This window comes from Corella eumyota, chromosome 2, assembly GCF_963082875.1.
Source record: "Corella eumyota chromosome 2, kaCorEumy4.1, whole genome shotgun sequence".
Lineage (NCBI taxonomy): Eukaryota > Metazoa > Chordata > Ascidiacea > Phlebobranchia > Corellidae > Corella > Corella eumyota.
Genome location: NC_137491.1, coordinates 10,187,709 through 10,206,735, shown reverse-complemented (window position 1 = coordinate 10,206,735; position 19,027 = coordinate 10,187,709). Strand labels below are relative to the sequence as shown.

Below are 19,027 nucleotides of genomic sequence, written 5' to 3'. Positions count from 1 at the left end.
ATTACGTAATACTCAATCATAAGATTACCGGGTGTAATCTTGTCAACTATTAATCAATAATTTCCGAAGCCCGGACATTTAACAACAACAGATTAGATTTATGCCAATCTGTATTCCAAATGTATATATTTGGATATGGTTACTTGTTACTTACTATTTTTACGGTAAAATTTGTCACGTTTTTGGATGGGTATATCCCTGCTTTAGTTAATCAATCAAGTAGTAAAGTTATATGACGTCGTAATATCTTTGTTTATAGATCTTAGTATTTTAATAAACATCTAGCAAACAAGGCTAAAATAAAGAAATAAGTGTATATAATAGTCTTACAAAGCAGTCACCTATCTTAGATCGCAAAGCTTTTTCTGGCGGCGCTAAGAAAATCGCAAGAAAAAAAAGAGAAATCTCTCTTTCCGTAAATCTTCGCATTTACTTTTTTCGAGTGCGGTTTCCCATCGTTAAAGTCGTTGGCCTAAAACGTCGATTAGGTAGAAAGCACACACCCTTACATGGAAATGTGTGGGATTCAAAGCTGGCTCAGCGCTAAGCAGGTCAATTAAAGTCGCTTGTCGTATGATAAATAGTGATTGAAATAATGCAACGATGTTTCGATTCAAAGAAAATCACATCTTCAACGACAGTCGAAAATTAGGATTTTTATAATTAGTTAAAAAGTAAATGCTAGAACAAAACAATTATTTGTGTTAAAGGTTCGCTAAAAGACAGAGGGACAACGCGTTAATTAGTTAATTATGTAATTATGCAAAAAACACGTGTTCAGGCGTGGTTATTTTTTTGTATCGTAAACATAATTTTGTTTTGCGCGTAAAATTATAGTAGTTACATAACAATTTTATGACATATGTCAAAAATAACTACACCAAGGTGCTATCGCAGATTTGTTAGCTGTTTAGTAGATTTCGTTTAAAATTCGAATATATTTCCTTTTATTGTTTATGGGTCGTTGGAGTTGTTTTTTAAAAGTAACCAGCAAGTTGCATAGTCATGTTTAAATTAGAATACTCTCAAGTTTTATATGTGTTAAATAAAGTTTTATGGTCAATGTAATAATTAACTTTGGGTCTTAAGTGCTTGGAATGTTTGCAAAGATAAAACTATTAATTTTTCCAAGAACTTTAGCTTATCATTAACAATATAGTATAAATTAACTTTTTTTAATATTTAAAGTTTCAAAATGTTTTAACAAAAGTCAAAAAAATAGTGTTGTGTAATTTTAAGTTTTTTTTGTTTAGAAGCTTTAAAATTAATTTGAAATTAGCATGCAATTACTTTAAAAAATGTAAATATTATTTAATTCACTTACTATTTGCTATGTACACATTGATTATGTGATAAAATAAAGTTTTGTTTATTTAGTATGGTAGTACACAAATTATAGTACACCATAATAGTTTTGTAAGAAAGTTGGCTAATTAATATTGCTTGAATTTTAAATTATATTTTTTTGTTCGTTTTGTTAATAAATTTATAAATATCACAAATTAATAAATACATTTTGTTGATTAAAATCAAAAATTTAATTTTCTCAATTCAAATTTTTTCAGATTTTTTTTATATTAAGTTGTCATTTTTTTGATGTGTTAAAGTACCACTATAACAATGGCACGACATGGCCACCATAGTTTACTGGACAGCATGGTTGGGGTGGGGGATGCTGTGTTGATCGAGCCCCTTACTGAGGATAAATTTCTTGAGAATTTGCAAGAAAGGTTTCAACATGACGACATTTATGTAAGATTTTTTTTGTTATATATATATTTTTTAAATAATTTAAATGTTGGTTTGTAATCTGTTTTTCTGTTTGAGTGCAATTTTTTTTTAATTATTTAATTCATTTTTTGGCAATATTCTGTTACCTTTGACACCAGCTGTTAGATAACACAGAATAAATTAGTCTAAAAAGTGAAATTCAACCTATTATGAGTAATCAAAATTGTTTGACTAATTGGCTACAATTGCTATCAAAAGAGTGATTCACAAACCACTAGAGAGTTAAAAATTATGTAATAAATTACTCCATACATTTATTTCTCATTACCTAATCACATTCTTTTAGGTGTTATCTAGTTTTAAGTTTCCTATCAGTTTAAGTTAGATCATACAATAATATTTCACATATACACTTTTGTTTTAGAAATAAGAATAATTTAAAAATATAATTATATACACTTTTAATTTGATTTTACATGAACTTTTTTGTAGGATTCGATATAATATAAAAAGAAATTGTTTAATAATTTTTAAAGGTCTTTTTTTTTACTTAACTTTTAATTTTGTTTACAGACCTACATAGGAAGTGTAGTTATATCAGTGAACCCATACAAAACTTTACCAATCTATGATGCAGAATATATTGAGAGATATAGAGGAAGAAACTTGTATGAGTTACCACCACATATGTAAGCTCATTTATTCACTAAATAACCTGAAATTTCAAGTCTTATTTATTACCTTTAAATCATAACTTCAATTATATTGAAATATTTGCTTAAATATAAAATTGATACCGTATTGTTATAAGGTCAAATAGTAATACAATTAATTTATATTATTTAAAAATTATTTTTATTTAGTTATGCAATTTCAAATCTTGCCTATCAGTCAATGAAGAATTACGGTCGAGATCAATGTATAATGATAACTGGTGAGAGTGGTTCTGGAAAAACTGAAGCCAGCAAACTGGTGATGAAGTATGTAGCAGCGATGAGCAGTCGTTCTAGGGAAGTTGAAACGATTAAACAGCAATTACTTCAATCAAACCCAGTGTTAGAAGGTAAGTTGTCAAGATGTGTTGTTTTTTGTACATCTGCTACATTGTGTATATAATGCATTTTTTTAATCTTGTAGGTCTAGTTTTACCTTTTTGACTATTTTAGTAAGATTTTTTATTGAATTGATAAAAGTCCTATGAAATTATACATTGTAAGGTTCAAGTTAGGGCAAAGTGTAACTTTTGCCATTATTTAAATTAAAAAAACGATTTAAAAAATTTTTAAACGATTTAAAAAAAAAAACTTTTTAAATTGATAAAATAGTGAGTCAAATAGTGTTTATCGTTAAATGCTCTTAGTTAGGTGGATAGCACTTAATTTTATCTGCTATCAAGATCCAGTTATCTACAGTGCTAACAGGTGTATAAAAAAATTGGTGTCAATTTACAATTGTTTGTGTGTGTATGTCTGCATTTTTCGACATCATTTTGAACAAATTTGTCTCAATTTTTTTAGTTGGGTCATTTTAAATTAAAGTTTAAACTTATAATACTATTAAAGTAAGTGAAAAAAAAAAATTAAATACTTTAAATATATGTTTTAATTAGTGATCAAAATTTTATTTTTTTTGAAAAATAAATTACTTTATTTAAAAGTTGTATTAAAAATTATGGTTTATTAGATACCCAAACTAAAAACAGTTGTGAAATTTTTTCTTGAATTTAATATTCCAAAAAAATTTTGGCATAGACTTCTTTTCTGAAAATTGGTTATTTTTTCTGCATTTAATATATTCACAATATATATTTTATTTTTTAGCTTTTGGAAATGCACAAACTAATCGAAACGACAACTCAAGTCGTTTTGTAAGTATTCAATGAACCATATTGTTTATTTACTTTCGTAAAACTTTAAAAATTTATTGAATTTGAGGAATGTCAATTTTAACAGGGTTTCTAAAAAAAACCTTTTACAAAATTATATAAATTTATTTATAGTTATTTAAAAAATTTTATTGGAATATTGGCTTAGTTTTAATATGTTTATTTGCACACATAAAATACTTTTTTTTGTTAAACCTATTTTATTTTTAAGTTATTATTTTCTTGTTGTATTTCAATAAATTTATTTTTATTTAGGGCAAATACATGGACATTGAGTTTGATTTTAAAGGCGATCCAGTTGGCGGAGTAATTACCAATTGTAAGTAAATATTTTAGTTCAACCAAGCTACTATATATAGTATATACTTTAACTAATTTATCTAATGCAAACCCTTGCTTTGTATATAAAGTAGTTTAAAAAATAAAAAAAATTTACAATTCCAACTATAAAGTGTAATCAATATTGCGTAAGACGCTTAATTAAAGTAATATAAATCTAGTATGCTAAATACACAACACAAATTAAGATTGAAATACAAGCTACTGTGATGTTTACATGCTAAATCAGGAGTTTAGTTTATCTGGTATTGATTACACATTTGTATTGTGTTATAGCGTTTTATTTCTTCTTTTGTGTTTTTTTGAATATCTAAAGCCCGCTTTAGAATTTTGAAGTTTCGATAATATTTGTACAAAAAGTAGAATACTTGAAACACAATTGGTTCTTTAATAATATATATATATACTTTTTCAAATAGGCTTTTTTAAATTTGAAAATTTAAATAATTGATAGTTATTGTATTTAAGTTCGCTTCAAAATTAAATTCATACAATAATAGGCAAACACATTATATTGACTAAGAAAAATAATAAGCTAGTTGAAAAAGTAAAAAGTATTTTTTAAAAGCCAAATTTTAATTTTATTTTTTAAAAGCCAAATTTTTATATAAAATTGTAATTACCCGAATTACAATATGTTGTTTTACAGGGACAATCTAAAGCAAATATTTGTTCATTTTTTGCAGATTTATTAGAGAAATCAAGGGTAGTTAGACAAGCAAAGGGGGAAAGAAATTTCCACATTTTCTATCAACTTTTAAGTGGAGCATCACCAGCTACCTTAAGTAAGTAAAATCAAAAAAATTAAAGTATTTATATAATAAAAAAATTTTTGTTATTTTTACATAAAGTTTTGGTTTACACACACTTATATGAATATTTATACATGCTTTTTAAAACAGTTTTATTTGACATGGGTCATATATATCTTGAAATATAACTAAAAAAATTAATTTAATTTGCTGTTTTTATAATTTAAATCACATTTTCTTATGTTTTTTTGTATTTTAATTGCCTTTTGCAAGTCAAATTAAGTGAGCATACCCAATTTAAAAATTCCTTTCATTTACACCAAGTGAAAAGTCAACAAAAATTCAATTGTTATTTTAGTAAGGACCTGAGCTCTGTCCTTATTATGACAAGTTGTCTGTTAAAACTAACTCTTGATAACTGACATTTAATCAAAATATAAAAGTTGGAAATTTTAATGGAAAAAAATGATCAATTATTTAAAATGTTTAAACCGCTTTTTAAAGTTTAATGTATTTTGTGAAACTTTTGTATGTTTTAAGACTTAATCACGTAAAAATCAGATTTTAACTTTCAAAATTAATCCAATATTATGCTTATAGGTTTATTGGTAAAATATTATTACATAAATTTTGACACAAAAATGTTTTTTAACTTATTATTTAAAGTCAATTGCTTATTTTTAGGCTGTAGTTTATTACCAAAATTAAAGTTGCAATTCACAACTTATTTATATGCTTATAATAAATTACCCAAGCACTTCAGGAAACCTATAATTTAAAAAGCATATAAAATGTATAAACATAAAAATATGTTTATCATTTGCTTAGCTACATAGGTTATATTTTTATTTTTTATTTTAGAAAAATTGAAGTTGGATTCGGTGAGTGTGGATTTTAATTACATCAAAAAAGATGACATGTCAGTCGAAGACAGAAATGGCTTTAAACAAGTGCAGGTAGAATTTTTTTTGCGACTCTAAAATTGAAATGATACTAAAACTGAAAATTTTATGAAGCATAATAGTGGTCAGGGTGACTTACTATTTTTTTTTACCAAATGTTAAAGTACTGCATTAACATTTGAAAATAATATATGAATTTGAGAAAATTTTTAATTTTTTTTAGAATGCTTTTGATGTGATAGGATTTTCTCGATCGGAAGTCGAAAATGTTTTTGGATTGGTTGCGGCTGTTTTGAGACTAGGAAATGTTAAGTTCCGATCTATGAATGCTAAAAATGGAATGGAAAACTGTAGCATATCAAACAAAGATGGTACAAATTTTATTTTATTTTTTTGCCGGTGCATATTTTGAAAGTACTAAATTACAAAATGTATCAATTTAATAAGTATTTAAATAGCAAAAATATGAACAGTTTGATCTATTTCTTTAGCCAAAGATTACATAATTGGTATTCAAACCATTCTAGGAATTTAATAATATTACATTGGCCTGTCTGTCATTTATTTGGTAACCAGACACTTCGGCCCCCGGACACTTCGGCCCCCGGACACTTCGGCCAAGACACTTCGGTCAAAATTTTTTTTTCAAAACAGCGGGGATTTTGCAATTTAATTACCGCGAGAGATTTTATTTTCGCGTAGTTGTATACAGTTTTTCAGACAGTATTTGAAACAAAATAAGCAGTAAATTATTATTTTTTTTTAATAATAATGTGCAAGAACATGTAATCTTTCTTTTGCCGTGTCAATTTTTTAATTTTACGAACTAAAACCTATAAAAAACTAATTTTGAAAGCGCGCGCTTTTAGGTGACGGAGGACAATGCATAATGATATCTCGTATTTTGCCAAATAGTGCTTTTTTAACGGTTTTAGTTTGTAAAATTAAAAAGTTGACACGGTAAAAGAAAGATAACATGTTCTTGCACATTATTATTAAAAAAAAATATTAATTTACTGCTTATTTTGTTTCAAATACTGTCTGAAAAACTGTATATAACTACGCGAAAATAAAATTTCTCGCGGTAATTAAATTGCAAAATCCCCGCTGTTTTGAAAAAAAAATTTTGGCCGAAGTGTCCGGGGGCCGAAGTGTCTGGCATTCCATTTATTTAGTATATGTAAATCAATTTAAACTTATTGTATCTAATATAGGAATTACAAAATCTTTTTAAATGTTTGTGTAAAATTTTTAAATATAAATGTATTTTGTTTTACAATGGTTTAGATTATTTTTTTAAATATTTAAAAATTGCATTTTTTTACTTAAATTTTTGTAAACTTTGCTGTTTATAAAACTTCTTTTAGTTTAATTTTCTTTTTTTATTATTTTTTATTTTATTATTTATTAGTTTAATTCTTTGGTTTTAATTTTAGATATTCATGAGATATGTGAGTTGTTGTCAATTAAACCAAATGTGTTAACAAATGCTTTAACTGAAAGAACTGTCACAGCACAGAAGGATACAGTTACTTGTACTTTATCAGCCAATGAGGTAAACACATTTAATATTAGGTTACTTTTAAACAAATTAATAAAAGTTTATTGTTTTAAAAAAAGCATGTTTAATATGCTAGGCTTCCAGTGGTTGACATTTTGTGAGAGTATATTTGCCAAAAATATAACATTTACTGAGTTTATTTAATTACATAAGAAATATCAAATACTTATAACTGGTATTAATATAAAATTGAAAATATTTTTTTTGGTAAAATATAGTTGTGTTGGCAAAGTCTATTTTTATTAGGAACTAGATATTTAAATATATATATTTTAAGCTATTTTACATTACCTTAAATATTACTAAGTCATTTTTTTGAAAATTTATTAAAATAAAACTTTAAAGCAGCATTTAAGTGCTTTCTGGTTTTATGTTTTATTATAAACTTGCTTTATGTAAAAACAAATTACAATTTTTTATGATGCTATTTGTTCCATGGTCTGCCCTATTTAAACACTTAATTATGGATAATTAAAACTTTATTGAGCAATTAGAACAGTAATTAAAAACAAAAGTTCAAGTTACAAAAAAATCAAAAGTTAAATAATAAAATATTACTATTTTTCATGACAGAAAAAAATCTGCAATTTTTTTAAAATTGAAATTTTCATTGATTAAAGACTAGTTTACTTAATAGCCCAATATGTCACACTAAAAATAAATTAAGATTTTTAAAACTGATATCTTTTGCAAATATTGTTTCTTTATTTATAATAAATCATAACCATTGCTTCGATCCAATAACTCACACTTTTTAGTTCAATGCCTGACCATATTTGGACTTCAATATTATAAGGCTTGTTGTCGTAACTTTGTAATGAGATTATGATGTCATAGAGGTCATGTTTTACGTCGTAATGCCGATTGAAATTAAAATTCCTTGAACTTAAATTTTTTGTTTCATTAAATTTTTATGTTTATACTAGTAAAAAAATATATTAAACTATAAATGTTTTTTTAGCACATTTTGTAACATCAATAATAAAATATGAAATTTAAAGTTTTTTAATTTGGGAATACAATTGATACTTTTTAAAATTTGTTTTCCAAAAATAAAAGTTTGTTATTTTTTGAACTAATATTTTGCCTACCATTTACAATGTTATTTTTTAAAAATATATTAAAACATATAACATTAAAAGTATGACAACCTAAATTAGAGTTTGTTTAATTTATTTATAAAACCAAAGTCATGTTGTTAGTTTATCAACTGTTAAGTTTATTATCTCTGTTAACATTAATAACATATCCTTTAAATGTTTTAACAAATGTTAAACAATTTAAACGTAATGTTAAGTAAAGTTCACTAACAAAATTAACCCAAATATTATGTAACATTTATTTATAATTATTTGTCATTAATTAATATAGTTTTATTTTGAAAGATTTAAATAGTATTGCTTTTGTTTTATATTTTCCTTCGGGCTATTTATGGTTAGCTGTTCATATTTAGGTTGAACTTTGTAAACAATGATTAATTTTGTTGGTTTTAATCAGTAACTTGGTTAAATATTAATATCTTATATTTAGATTTGTTGTGTTTTTTGTACAATCTGTAAAAAAAATTGATAGATAAAATTGTTTGATTAACTCATTTCAATAAATTATAAATCGTAATTATTTTTTTTAGATTATTTTCATAACTTGCTAATACTTCATAAATTAACCTAATTTAACTGATGTTTTTAAAGTTAATATTTAATTTACTTTTTTTATTTTTCAGGCATCGTACAGTAGAGATGCATTATGCAAGGAAATCTACGATCGCTTGTTTACATGGTTGGTCACTCGGATTAACAGCAGCATTAAAGTGAGTCAGCAGAAAACTAAGAAATGCAAGGTCATGGGAGTGTTGGATATCTATGGATTTGAGATTTTTGAGGTAATTAACATTTAAATTATCAACTTAATTAAGGCCATTTTACAAGGGTCACTAACTTAAACAGGGTTAGGGTTTTAAGGTTTAATTACCACTGAAAGCTTGTCATTTAAGACTACTTTATAAGATATGTAGTTTGATTTTTATTGCAAGTATCACTCATTTAAAGTTTTTTTCTAACCTAAAACGTGATTTGAAATTATATGTGTACTAATGGTAGCCTGCCCTTTGCCTATAGTAAAAATTATTTGCTACAAAAAAAATTTAATCATTTTTTTTGTTATTTAGACGAATGGATTTGAGCAATTCATGATCAACTACTGCAATGAGAAATTACAACAAGTATTTGTTGAACTTACATTGAGGGAAGAACAGGAAGAATATATAAGAGAGGGAATTGAGTGGCTTCATATTGATTACTTTAACAACAACATCATCTGCCAACTTATTGAAGTGGTAAGTTAATTTTTAACGAGATGTAATAACTTTTTTCTTATTTTTCGATATTATGAACAGTATTAATTAAAGATTCTTTTTGTAAATGTTTTCTTAATTTTTTCCGCTTTTATCTTGCTTTTCTAAATACCTAAAGTTTTTTAATTAAAATAGCTCAACCACTGTTTAAGGAGTGAAAAAAGAGTTTTTTTTTTAGAAAACAAATTTAAATTTGCTTACACTTAATTATAAACAAAACTTCTTATTTTCACACAGCCTCATACAGGAATCCTTTCCATGTTAGATGAAGAGTGTTTGAGACCAGGTGAAGTTAGTGACCAAACTTTTTTAGCCAAGCTAGAGAGTATGTGCGGAAAACATGAACATTTTGAAAGCAGGAGAAACAATAAGTTTTTGAACGACAAAACTTTGCCCCATGATGCTTTTAGAATTCAACATTATGCTGGAACGGTAATTTTGCATTTTTTTAAATTTGATAAAAATAAATATATCACTTAACATAAAAATGTTTTTATTTTTTTGTTTTTAATTTTTTTGTTTTTAATTTTTTTGTTAATTTGTAAAGTTTAAATTAATTTAGTAAATTAAATTTTATTTTACTGTAATAAAAATCACTCAAAAATGTTTAATTTTTTTAGTAAATTTAATTTTAATTTTTATATTTCTTTAACAGTTTTTTTTTTCAGGTTACTTACAGCATTGACAATTTTATCGATAAAAACAACAATCAACTATTCCGTACCCTTTCTGCTGCCGCTTTCCAATCGGGTCATGACCTTTTGGGGGGTACTACAGGGTTATTCCCTGAGGGTGATAAATCGATCCAGATCCTTAAACGACCCCCAACCACAGCAACCCAGTTTAAATCTTCCATGTCGGCGTTGATGAGAAATTTGCTGCATAAAAATCCAAACTACATCAGGTTATTTAATTTCAGTTAAAAATTTTTATGTTGATTCCAGTTAGGTAATGTAATAAAACTAATTTGTATATAATGGACTAAATAAAGGACAAAATATATATTTATGTCAAACTTATAGGCCTACAAAGTAAAAAATATGCCGTTTGTGGTTCGATTAAGTTATCAAGGGCAATTATTAGTTTAGAGTTAAAGCCATATGAAAATTATAGTACCAACCATAGGAGCAGCAATTGACCAGCATTTTACAATAAAATCGACATATTAAAATGTAAATTTTATAAATGGTTTTACCAATATCATAAACAAAATTCAATTTTTTTGCAGATGTATTAAACCGAATAATGTGAAGAGGTCATCAGTGTTTAGTAGTGAATTGGTGCGACATCAGGTCAGGTATTTGGGATTAATGGAGAATGTAAGAATAAGGAGGGCTGGATATGCATTCAGACAAAAATACGAGGACTGCATTACAAGGTAAGGGCATATAGTTTGTGTGGACATAAAAGAAGTATATTAGCTTATAATTTTTTTGGATAATGATTTTTAGTATTTTTTTTTGTTAGAAGTGCTTTATATTTTATTATATTTCGAAAATTTATTTAATTTTAAATATTTTTTCACCTAATTTTTATGAAAAAGAGATTTTTTATACCCTTTATTGTTTTCTGTAAGTTGTTTGGTTTATTTACAATAAATTTTTAACCAAACATTATCTGCTGAACTTTTAATAATTTTATTCGAACCTTTTTTTCAGATACAAAATGTTGAGTCCACAAACCTGGCCGTCCTGGCATGGAGTTCCTCAAGAAGGAGTTAAACAAATTTTAATAACAGCAGATTTACCCACAACTGAATATGAATACGGAAGATCAAAAATCTTCATCAGAAACCCAAGATCGGTAAAAACAAATTTTTATTTAAAGAAAAAGATAAGTTTCTATATATTTTTTTTTAAACTTTCGTTTAATCACATGCCATTAGTGGGAATCAAACTCTAGATTTGATTTTACAAAAACAATTTAGTATGTTGTTAATTTTAGTATTTCATGTGTTTTATTAACTTTTTTTTCTTCGTTGTTGTTAAGCTTTTTGCTTTGGAGGAACTAAGAAATGAAGAACTTCACAATATTGCAACAATTATTCAGAAAATTTGGAGAGGATTTTTCAGTTGGAAGAGATATCAACAAATGAGAATGGCTCAAATTATGATCAGTAAAAATATTAAATCCTATCAAGTAAGTTAAACTAATTTTTAAACTTCTGAAAAATAAATTATCTATTACAATACTTAGCTAAGTTAATAAAAAAAATGTAAAATATATTATTAAGTTTATAGTATGGACAAAGGTAATAATTGTTAATAAAACACTATATTTAAAAAAAGTATGTTGAATTATTTATTATAAACTGTTTTTAATCAGAGTTAATTTTTTTTATATATAGGCCAAGACAAAATACAAAAAGCTTAAATTGTCAGCAATTATTGTTCAATGTTATATCAGAGGATGGAAGGTAATGAAATTAGTCATTTTTTTATAAAGGTTAAAATTCTTTTATAATTTAAATATTTTAATTGTATCGAAAAGTTTTTTATTTCTAAATAAAAAAAGACTTATTTATGTTTTTAACTTAAGTTTAATATTCTTTTGACATCATATGTTAAAGAAATACATTTAATCTGTTTTAAATTTTTAATGTTGTATATTTTTTACATCCCCTTCTTTAGGCCCGTTGCATTTTAAGAGCATACAAGTTAGAGAAACTGAGATGGGACTCAGTTACTTTGATTGCTTCTTATTGGAGGGGACACAAGACTAGAATGGAATACAGGAAATTCTTTAGAGCAAATGCTGGAAAGGTTATCGTGAAATTCATGGAAAAATACTTGGTATGTGTTTCATACTGTTTATTTTAAAACTTTTAAATAACATTTTTAATGTTATATTGTTTTTGCTGGTCTATGATTTAAACTATTAAGTTGTAAAAAAGTATTGATAAATAGACAATAGCCTGTCTTTTAGTCAGGATTTTAATTATTGTAATATGGTTATAACTCTCAACTTACATTTGCATGTGATAATTTACCTGGCACCACAAACAGCAGTTTTATTTATTGTGCAGTTCACCAAGCTCTATTATATATATATGCTAGATTTTAATTAAATTTAAAAAATAGGATTTTACCTTCGTTGAATTGTAAATAAAAAACATTTTTTTAAATAATTCAATCCGCTTTTTATTTTTAAAGTTTTCAATATAATTGTTTTTTTTTGTTTTTAGATTTATTGCTACCTTACGAAACTGAAGAACAACCTTCCTTCAAGATCTCCTATTGTACAAACATGGCCAACTTGTAATTACGTTTCACTTAAACCAACTCATCAAACATTAAGAACATTATTTCATAAGTGGAGGGTAATTTAATATAAAAAATAAAGTAAAATTTATCTTAAAATTTTATAAATTAGACATACATGTATATATATGTTTGCAAATTAAGTTTTGTTACATATAAATTAATTTACTTTTTTATCTAAAGTTAAAAATTTTTTTCTATTTTTATACACTATAATGTTATGTAATATGTTAACATCAAATTTTGGTGTATAGATTTATGTTTTATAACATACTAAACTATAGCGTCATATTTCTTCTGGTATTATGTACTTAGTGTTATGCAAATTAAATAATGAGGCAATGCTTGTTTTTAGTGTATGAAATACAGAAAAGGACTTACACCTGAACGAAAGTTCCAACTTCAAGAAAAACTATTTGCATCAAACTTATTCAAGGGTAAAAATTTAAAATGTTAAATGTTTCCGTTAATTTTTTTAAATGTTAATTAATTAAGAAAAATGTTCTTACCAAATTTCGTTTTTATTACAATAATTTCTTATTATTTTTTTACAATTTTAGTTTTTTTCCACTTTAGGCAAAAAATCGTCTTATGGCACTTCCTTACCTGAAAATTTTGTTGGTGATCATGTGACCTTGTCAACCAATCAAAAATGGGAAAAAGCGGCAGTTGCCAACGGTGATTCACAGATCATATTCGCAGATGAAGGTTTCAAAATACACAAAGCAAATGGAAAGGTAAAAATATTTATTATTTTTATTTCTTAAATATCAAGATTTAAATTTTTACTTGCAATTTCGTTATATCAAAATAATAAGAAAAAGCAAAAAAAAATTTGTATCTAAACGGTTTTAATTTTTCTAAATTTTACATAATTTAAATTATTTTTTTATTTTTTAAACTATTAAACCTTTTTTTTCTCAGTTTGTTAGTTGTGTTGTGGTGTTATCCAGCAAGGCACTCATGGTTGTTGACCCCAAATCATGGAAAGTCAAGTCCAGGTTACCCCTGGGTGAACTAAAGGGGATTTCCCTATCACCCTTTCATGATGGGATGGTTATTTTTCAACTGAACAACCCAGTAAGACTTACATTTTTTAAGTAACAAATTGCTAAATTTAAAGAAAAATCTATGAAATTGGTTGTTCATATTGTGTAGGTAATTTTTTTATTTAAATTTGAAATTTGATTTTTTTAGGCGGCCAAAAACTCGAAAGGAGATTTTATTCTTAACATTGCTCATGCTATTGAGTTAACAACAAAATTGTCATTTACTTTAAAGGATAAAGTAGGAAAAGAATTACTTGTCAACATTACTGAAAAGTAAGTTAAAGGGACTCTATTACAGTTTAGTTTTGGGACTCTGTTACAGTTTAGTTTTTTTCTTTTTTTTTAGGTAAACACATACCCTGTTTACCAACTAGTTGGTTTTGCACTTTAGGGGAACAACATAGTTTATTTATGCTGTAAAATGCTTGATAGATCAACCATACAAGTCATTTATACACAATGCCCATAAGAATTATTTTTTTAGTCTTACTTAAATTTAACAACTGTAAATCAATTTTGCTATAGTACCCACCTAACTCATCTTAAAACACACATGGCAGTTCTGGATATTATAAATTATATTCGCCGAATAATTAAACTTTGGCTCAGCAGGAATTTATAACATTCATAGCCCCTTTCTAAACATCGCTACTACATAAGAGCAGTTGGTATTGATCAAGCACCTCATGTAGTAAAGCCAAATGTTTAAACCCTTGCATCAAGCTCCCAGGTGTTACATAGACAATTAAAAATAAAGTGTGGTTGTATTTGATTTAAATATTTTTTATTAGTGTCAACATTGAAAGCAAATCTCCACTTCAGTTAACATTCAAGGAACAAGCGATCAGCGGACCAAGTGCACCGCTCGTTAAAAAGAGTAAAAATATGCTCATGGTTACCGTGCCAACCATGGCAAATGGATTGACCAATGGCAACCATGAACCATGATGAGTGTTTTGAAGTTATTTTCAGGACATTTCGGTATTTATAGCACAACAATGTTTTCCTTTTTAGCTGATTACTTGTTTTTCTAGCACAATAGGTAAAAAATATGGTAAATTTTTTTTTATGGGCAGTGAGATTTAATTAAAGTATTTTTTTTATTGAAAGTATTTTTTTTAATTTAGTTTTTTAATCAGGAATTCAATTATTATTTTTAAGATGAGAAAAAAAGTTTTTAAAATTGTGTTTTATCTTTGCCAATGCTTAGTCTGGTTTTGCTTGGTGACTTAAAGCTTTTAAACTATTTGTTTTTGTGTAAATATTTTCTAACAAAATTTAATTGAAGTAGCAATTTCTTGTAATTCCAGCAGTACTTTTCGCATTGAAATTAGTGACATTCCAAATCTTATGCAAATAAGAACCAATTATTTTTATATTTTAGACATTCAAGTTTCATATCTGTAGCTTTTTTAGGTAAAATAATAGTGTTCCAAAAAAAGTATTAATTGTTTTTGAATCAAGAGTATTAATTTTTATAGCTTTTGTATTTGTTTTTAACTTGTCAGTCTGCCAATTTCTTTTATTAAGTGTATAGCATATTGCGGTACTTAGATTTCTGTAGTACCAGATACCCTTTTACTTAGTACAATATATATTCCATACAATTAATGCCAAAAAACATTACATATAAAAATCGTGGCCTCATCTATTTACATTTTGTCAACATGCATTTATTTTGAATTATGTTGTATATGAATTTGTATGATCTTACATTTTAAAGGCCTTTTTATATAAAACTGTTGTTATTTTCCAATTTTCTTACTAGAACATTCCAAAAATAGAAATTATTTTTTATATTTCTTTTTTTTGGTCCTTTCCATCAAGTAATGTTGTACATCTTTCATGCACTTTTAATTCTATGTATAATTTTAGCTATGTTGCTGGCATATATGTAAATTAAATTCTATCGGTAAATTGTGTTTTTCCTCAAACAGTTTAAATTAAATACAGTTTTAGTTTTCTTACTTAGTTTAATAGCAGTTCTAATGTATTTGAATTTGCAAACAGTTTTTTATATTTTATACATTCTCGAACTAAAAGGTAAATTGCGTTTTATTAAAATATTCATAAACACACAAAAACATAAAATTAAGTCTTTTTTATTTTTTTTTAGAAATGAAACGCAAGCCAGTATGAAATACACAATCAAAATACAGGAAAGAATTGTTGGCTTAACGAGCTTTTGTGAATTATTATTTGCACAATTAAAAATTTAATACTTACAATTTGTTTTTAAGACAAAACAACAAATTTTGCAACATATTAAAATCCCTAGAGTTAAAGTTTTTACTACCCAGCACCATTTGCTACACAAACGCTAGGGCTTCATATTTAAAGATATCCTTTTTTGGCTAATTATTTTGCCATCTTTCTACAGTTTTAGGTGTTGCTTTATTTGCAAAAAACATTTAAAAACAGTAACAGACATGCTGTAGAAAATTCAAATTTACTATTTTTCATACAAAGAATTGTCACAATTAAACCAGGAGTTGTTTTAAATAAGCACAGGGGACAAATACAAGATACTTGAAGCAAATTTTACATTAAAAAGCCTGTGAGCAACTTCATTTAAAAACTTTTTAAAGTTTTAAATTTTCACGGTAAACACAACGGGCCTTGCAGATGACCCAGTACTACCTCCTTTAAACAAAGCACGCTGGAGAATCGCTGGTTCTATTTCTCGAGTTTCGGAGTTTTGTGATGACCTTGTTCCAATCTCATTCATCCAGGAGTATTTTATGTTGTGTGGTTTTCTATCTTGCAGCAGCAGCTTCATGTGCATTGGTTGCCCTAAGAATGTTAAGATGTTAGTTTTGGTTCACAAAAAATTTAGCCGAATAAAAAAAAGTCCAAAAAATATACATTTTGATTTACTTTTATAGATAAATAAAAGAAGGGTAAATTTACATCTTCTTTATTTGGTTTCATTATTCCAATAAACAAAGATTTATACTTAATACACTTACCATCTAGGTCCCTGTTATTGTATTTATGGTAGGCCTTTACAGCATCATTTTGTCTAATAAAAACAACTTCAGCAGTTCCATGTCCCACCATTCTTGCTCTTCTTAACGGGCCTAACACACTGAACAACTCCTGTAAATAGACAAAATTTTATTTTTCAACAACAAAACTAAATGTTTCGTCAAGTTTAATATTGTTCTTTAATGGATTGGCAAAGCATTATGTGATCAAAACATAAGGACCTATTATTAGTATACTAACCAAAATATCATCTTCTACAACAACAGGATGGAGATTTGAAACATAAATTTTAGTTCCTTCCAATGGACTTGTTATGCTTGCATCTGAACCCTAAATACAAATATTTAATATTGTTAAAGGTGATAGAAGGTAGTTACACTATGCAGTGATACTTTTATTAGCTGTGGTGCTATACATTAAAATTGTTAATGGTTAGCCAATAAACAAATTAATAACTTTGAAATTTGATAACTCTTTGGAAAAAATCACAAATAATATATAGGCCTATATTACAGTATGTTATATGACCAGATTTTCTCAAGTCACAAACAATATTTATGAATTTAAATTCAAAATACCTGTGTTTGAACTGCTGGCACAGTCTGATGCGACACACTGTGAATAAGTTGCCGAAAATCATTTGACTCACTTGATATCATCGGCCTTATACCTTTTACTACCAAATTTTTTTGCCTTCCCAATGGAAAATCTGACATCAATGTTTGGTTTTGGGTGTATCCAGTTATTGTGGGTATGGGTTGGGGAGGGGGCGAGTATCGAATTGTTTTTGTTGCTGGAGGGGGTGTTGGAGTTACATAGGGGATTTGTGAGATGGGGTTTGGAGGGGGTAGTTGCATGTTTTCTTTCCGCTTTTTTAATAACTTGAATTGCGATGCTTTTAATAAATTGGAAGCTAAAATATAATGTTTGTTTACAGAGAAACATTTTTTGGGTTTATTTAAATAGTTTATATAGTTTTAATACCTTACCTCTATTTTTCTGGTTAGTAAGTTGGGCCTTTTTCTGTAAAAAAATTGTAAAGCTATAAGATTAAAAAAAAACTTTTAAAAACTTTATTTGAAACACTATAGACCTTATAATTTCTTAACAAATTACCTTTTTAATTTTGGCAATTGCAGCTGGATTTTCTGTAGTAATTCTAAGTGGTGTTTCAGAATTCATCGTTATTTTCTTTTTACCAGAAATTAACGCTTTCTTGTTCACATTTTTGGCCGTTTTTTTCACACAGTCATTTCTGACAGCAATTTTCATTCCAACACCGTCCATGGTTACTCTTTCAGTTAAAACTCTCTGCCAAAAAAGGTTTAGATATATTTACTGAAGTCTTTTTATCAGTTTAATTAAACAAAAAACACAGTAAACAATTGTCTTAATTACTGCAAATTTACAAAGATCCTTGGCTAGTTAAATATTTTATTTTTTAAATTTAAAATAAAAATTATTTTTTTACTTACATTTCCATTAGAAACGGAAACAAATCCATCCCAATCTGTTTTATTTTTAAAAGTGTAATTTTCCACATCAATTACTTCTTTTTCTTGCTTTTTAATTGCCACTGGATTTTTAATTGTTCTTGTTGTAAATGAAGTAGAAGGTCCGGGTTTATTTATTGGAACCACTCTTTGCACTTTTTTTTCTTTTTTTACAACGACTGGAGGCGGCTTAAGCCTATTTTGTTTCACGTTTTTAGCACCTAGAACTTTAATATTTTGCCGGGCATCAATAGATTTTTTAATATCGTTTTGAAATGTCTTAGATTTCGCGTTGTTTAGTAATTTTGTTCTGGCATCTGTGAATTTTGGTCGAATTTTAGATCTTGCATCTTGAATGACATTTTTCTGTTTAAACGTTTTCATTATTTAATAAAATTTGCTCTAAATTGCTATAAAAACTTTTAAAATTATATTATTTGCATATTTAAATTACTTAATACAACAAATTAATTCATTATAAGCCAAAGAAATTCTACATTTTACTCTCAACTGCTCAATAAATATACGTAAACACAAATACGTCGTATGTAACTTAATGTTATAACTAATTTGGGATTATCCTAGTGAAGTAACTTTGTGCTTAATTTGTTCTAACATATTTTCTGCAGATTACAAAAAATATTTTAAGAATGGGTGCTAAAATATATTTTTATTATTGCAAACAATGTAATATTTTATATATAAATAACTGTG

The 19,027-nt window shown here is 26.4% G+C and overlaps 2 protein-coding genes across 2 annotated transcripts; one reads left to right on the top strand and one right to left on the bottom strand.

Annotated features, from left to right (window-relative positions):
• The first annotated feature begins 1,571 nt into the window (after window positions 1-1,571).
• Window positions 1,572-15,743, top strand: LOC145743435 (unconventional myosin-Ib-like). Its single transcript, XM_082561393.1, has 24 exons — window positions 1,572-1,752; window positions 2,305-2,420; window positions 2,595-2,794; window positions 3,552-3,598; window positions 3,872-3,935; window positions 4,642-4,740; window positions 5,569-5,663; window positions 5,833-5,980; window positions 7,046-7,164; window positions 8,894-9,052; window positions 9,338-9,505; window positions 9,761-9,955; window positions 10,192-10,427; window positions 10,752-10,901; window positions 11,182-11,326; window positions 11,513-11,662; window positions 11,871-11,939; window positions 12,154-12,315; window positions 12,708-12,842; window positions 13,139-13,220; window positions 13,360-13,520; window positions 13,708-13,863; window positions 13,981-14,105; window positions 14,624-15,743. Exons 1-24 carry the CDS (start codon window positions 1,621-1,623, stop codon window positions 14,778-14,780), a joined length of 3,270 nt encoding a protein of 1,089 aa, XP_082417519.1. The 5' UTR covers window positions 1,572-1,620; the 3' UTR covers window positions 14,781-15,743.
• Window positions 15,744-15,918: 175 nt separating this feature from the next.
• Window positions 15,919-18,719, bottom strand: LOC145743014 (uncharacterized). Its single transcript, XM_082560868.1, has 7 exons — window positions 18,296-18,719; window positions 17,937-18,131; window positions 17,810-17,843; window positions 17,399-17,733; window positions 17,061-17,150; window positions 16,802-16,931; window positions 15,919-16,625 (listed from the first exon to the last, which is right to left on the bottom strand). The coding sequence occupies exons 1-7, from the start codon at window positions 18,695-18,697 to the stop codon at window positions 16,423-16,425; spliced, it is 1,389 nt and encodes a 462-aa protein (XP_082416994.1). The 5' UTR covers window positions 18,698-18,719; the 3' UTR covers window positions 15,919-16,422.
• Window positions 18,720-19,027: the final 308 nt, after the last annotated feature.